The 3,850-nt window shown below is 50.3% G+C and overlaps 1 protein-coding gene across 3 annotated transcripts in view; it reads right to left on the bottom strand.

Moving 5' to 3' along the window:
• RIN3 (Ras and Rab interactor 3) overlaps positions 1-3,850 on the bottom strand; it is a 117,324-nt gene that overhangs the window by 83,389 nt on the left and 30,085 nt on the right. For all 3 annotated transcript variants that reach the window (XM_011373163.2, XM_023538351.1, XM_011373162.2), the window contains exon 2: positions 2,351-2,558. In XM_011373163.2, the coding sequence (XP_011371465.1) occupies positions 2,351-2,558 (208 nt within the window). The remainder of the gene's footprint in view (positions 1-2,350; positions 2,559-3,850) is intronic.

The following is a 3,850-nucleotide window of genomic DNA, read 5'->3' as shown; positions in this document are numbered from 1 at the left end:
CACTCAGATCCTGGTCTTAGGTCTGCTTCTGGGGAAGCCCGAAGTAGGGCGCTTCTCAGCTTCACGTTCGCTCTCTGGGAGAATAGCAGAGTCTGCTCCAAAGGGTTAATGCAAGGATTAAACGACATGACACTCATACAGCATTTGAACCAGGGCCTGGCATTAATAAGCATCCTCCATGTAAAACCACTGTGCCTATTTTGAGTTGGCTTATCTTACACTGTTTGAAGAAAGGACTGACCCTTTGACGAAGCGAGCATGGCTTACACCCAGCCCAGCTTGCCCCAGAGATCCACCTGCCTACTCTCTGCACAGGTCCTCACTGTCTGATCCACTCCTAGCTATACACGTGCCCAGGACATGCCCCTCCTTGACCAAGAAAGGTCCAGAAAATGGCCCCCTTGCTGCGTGGACCTTGCCCTTGGGTCCACTTTTGAGCTGCATCCTCCCAGGAGGGGTGGGAAGGTGATTGATCCCGTCAGAACCTAATAGGGAGTGGACGACGGACCGGCCAGGCTGAGGCTGGGAGTGCCTACCAGCACGCCTGCTGGCATGAATCTAAATTTTATTTGCTACACAGTTTCATCATCTGCTCTGAAGCCCTAAGACCGTTCAAAACTGAAAACCTTTCGGTGGGAAGAATAGCATCTTGTTTTCCTGAGGTCTACAACATCCCTGTGTACCCCCTGGAGTCCATCTATGGACCCCCAGGCTCAGCCTGGTTCTGAGGCTGGGCTGGCTCACCGGGCACCTCTCTCGCTACCCAAAGGAGGCCACCCCTGGTCTCAGGCAGGGCTCTGCTGGGCCTTCAGGCCTCTCCATCCCCATTCCCTATGGCAGGGGCCTGTGGCAAAGGGAGGCTCAGACTTTGCTGGAGGCCCCGTAAGTTCTAGCAATTCCAGTTTTCAGGTACAACAGACCAACTGAGCCCCTTGTGTTCATGAGCCTGGACTGTTCCCCACACCACACTGAAGGTGAGACCAGCAAAAAGGCCCGATGGCTGAAAGATACAAGTCCATCTGTGTCAAATAAAACGTGTACAATACGACGCAGGCGCAGGTGCACCCATACCGCCTGGGTTCAAATTCCAGCTGGGGCACTCACTAGCTGTGTCACCTGGTGGGGCGGGGGGGGGTCACTCAACTTTGTATCTCCTTTGTATCTCAGTTACCTCATCTGTAAAATGGGCATAATAGTAATTCCTACCCCAGAGGGCTGCTGTGAGGATAAATTGTGCTAATTCACGTGAAGGACTTAGACGAGTGCCAGGACATCGTGAGTGCTTAGCGAATGCTCGCTGTCACAGATATGGGACTCTGCACAGAAAAGGGCTGGAGAGGTACATCATGCATTCTAGCAAAAATGACTTCTGGGAGCAGACGATGGCTGCCAGAGGCCCGGGGAAGCGGGGAGGGGAGTGACTACTTTACGGACAAGGGGTTTTATCATTCTGGTGATGACACGTTTTACAAGTAGATAGAGGTGGTGGCTACACAATACTGAATGTACTAAATTCTGCGCTTTAGAATGGCTAACGTTATGTCACGTGAATTTCACCTTGTGAAAAACAAACACAAAAAGACTTGTGGGAAGTGGGTAAGGTGAAAAGCAGTTGGCAAAGACCTTGATAAGATGTTTTACTTTTCACTTCGTCACTTCTGTTCAGCTTGACTTTTTTTTTTTTTACAATGAACACATATGTGCATCACTTTTATAATTAAACAAATTAACTAATTTTTTTTTTTTTTTAAAGGAAGCAGCATGTAAGAGAAAAAGCGTGGGCTGGGGTGGGGTGGGGTGAGGTGGGGTGGCATTTGGTGAGCTCTGACTCACTGCTCCTTATCTACCCACCCATCTCCAGTGAACGCTTACACTACTGGGAGGAAGATGCTGTCAATGGTCTCATTTCAAAGTGAGAAAAGTGAGACTCAGAAAATTTAAGCCACTTGCCCACCTCACAGAGCCTGACTCCAAAAAATCTTTCGACCCCATCACACGCCCCCTTGTTTTCACATGTAAAACGGGGGAGTAGAAAATGATTTCCCAGGTCCCCCGGGTTCTGATATTTTCTGGTCCCAGGATGCCTGGCTGAGTTCTCAAAATGTCCAGAAAGCCCATGGCAGCCACGTTTGCCCTGCTCTCCATTGGGGACACCTGCTCTCCAAAGCAGAAACCAGCCTTGCCACCACATCCTCTGCTCCTGCGTCCTGGGAAAACCACCCTTGTTGAAAAGCTGATACACCTAGGAAAGGTAAGCAAACGGGATCCACTTCCGTGGGTGGGGGTGCTAAGCAGCTCCTTGTGGCTGTTATCTGCCCAGCGGCCACGAAATGAAGAGACCCCGACTCACCCCAATTGCTTCCCGGTGCAGGATCCTGGCTGTCTCTGCCTGGCCCAGGCCCAGCTGCAGCCACACGGGGCACGTTTTGATGAGCTTCTCCAGGATGCTGATGCCCCGGCGAGGCAGGCAGTTCTTGGGAGTGACCGGCAGACACGGCCCCGTGCCATCTTCCTCCTCCTCTTCCTCTCCCTCTCCTTTGTCAACGTCTGGAACAAGACTGGGAACAGAATCAAATGATCAGCCCATCCTGCAGCCCTGCGGAGAGGGGTGTAGAGCCAACGGGGGTTCGATTCAACTGAGCTTACTTATTTAGCATCTATGAAGCCGGTGGCCCTTTGGGGAGTTTAAAAAATAAAAGAACAAATCACCATCTTCACCTGACGGCGCTTATAATAAAATGGTTTGGACATACACAGAAACAACCAGCCAAAGCACAAGACTGGAATGAATGTAACAGAAGCACAGTGTGACGCATGTAGAGAGGTTTATCCAGCCCAGGGAGGCTTCAGGGGGACACGAGGGTATTTGAGCAGAGCTCTGAAGAGGATTTTTAAAAAACTCTTTAAAGGGAGTGTAACTTACTCACAGTGCCATGCACAAGCCTCTGGCACACAGCTAGACAAAATTTTACATATGTCTATACCCGTGTGACTACCACCCACCCCAAGATAGAGAACCGTGCTGTTCAGTGCTGTAATGAACACTTAAAAAGTGGGATGTCTGAATCGAGGCATGATGCGAGTGTAATATACGCACAGGAGTTCAAAGACTCGATGTGAAAAAAGAGACTGTAAAATAGCTCATTAGCAATATTTTACATTAATCACATGCTGAGATGGTAATAGTTTGGATATATTGGGTTCACTAAAACATTATTAAAATTAATTTCACCTATTTCTTTTTACTTTTTTAATGTGGCTACCAGAAAACGTGAAACTACGTATGCGGCTTGCATTATATTTCTATGAGATGTGCCGAGACACGATTTCCAGAAGGTTCCCTTGTGCCCTGTCCCAGTCAACACTCTCCGCCCTCCCCACTCCCCAAACACCCCAGGATGAGGATGTAACAGATCAGGGTGGAGCAAGAAGAGAATCACAGGCCTAAGAAGCAACAGAACTAAAGTAGAGGTCCAGTTTGAGAGCTCCTGGACCCTCTCCAGCACGCTCACTGCACCCGACCTCCATCCACACTGATTCCAGAAAAAGAGGAACTGGGGCAGGGATGGGGGCGGTCCGGGGGCGGGGCGGGGTGCACTGTGTGGTCTGTTTGCATTCTGCCTGAGAACTAAATCTCTCAGGGTATCAGCAGGGGCGAACACCTTAATCAGACAGGAGGGGAGAGTTATACATTCAGGAAGGTGTGGCTGGCGCCTCTTCTGCCCTGTGTCCCGTGATGCTGCCCAGGGCACCAGGGATGGGGTGGTGTTTGCTGTAAGGAGCTGCCTGGGGGAGGGTTGAGCCCAAATTAGCCCTGTTAAAGGCCTAGGAGAGTGGAACCACTTGCTGG

This window comes from Pteropus vampyrus, unplaced genomic scaffold (assembly GCF_000151845.1).
Source record: "Pteropus vampyrus isolate Shadow unplaced genomic scaffold, Pvam_2.0 Scaffold219, whole genome shotgun sequence".
In the NCBI taxonomy this organism is placed as follows: Eukaryota; Metazoa; Chordata; class Mammalia; order Chiroptera; family Pteropodidae; genus Pteropus; species Pteropus vampyrus.
Note: the sequence above shows the minus strand (reverse complement) of the source record. Positions and strands in the feature narration are given on the sequence as shown.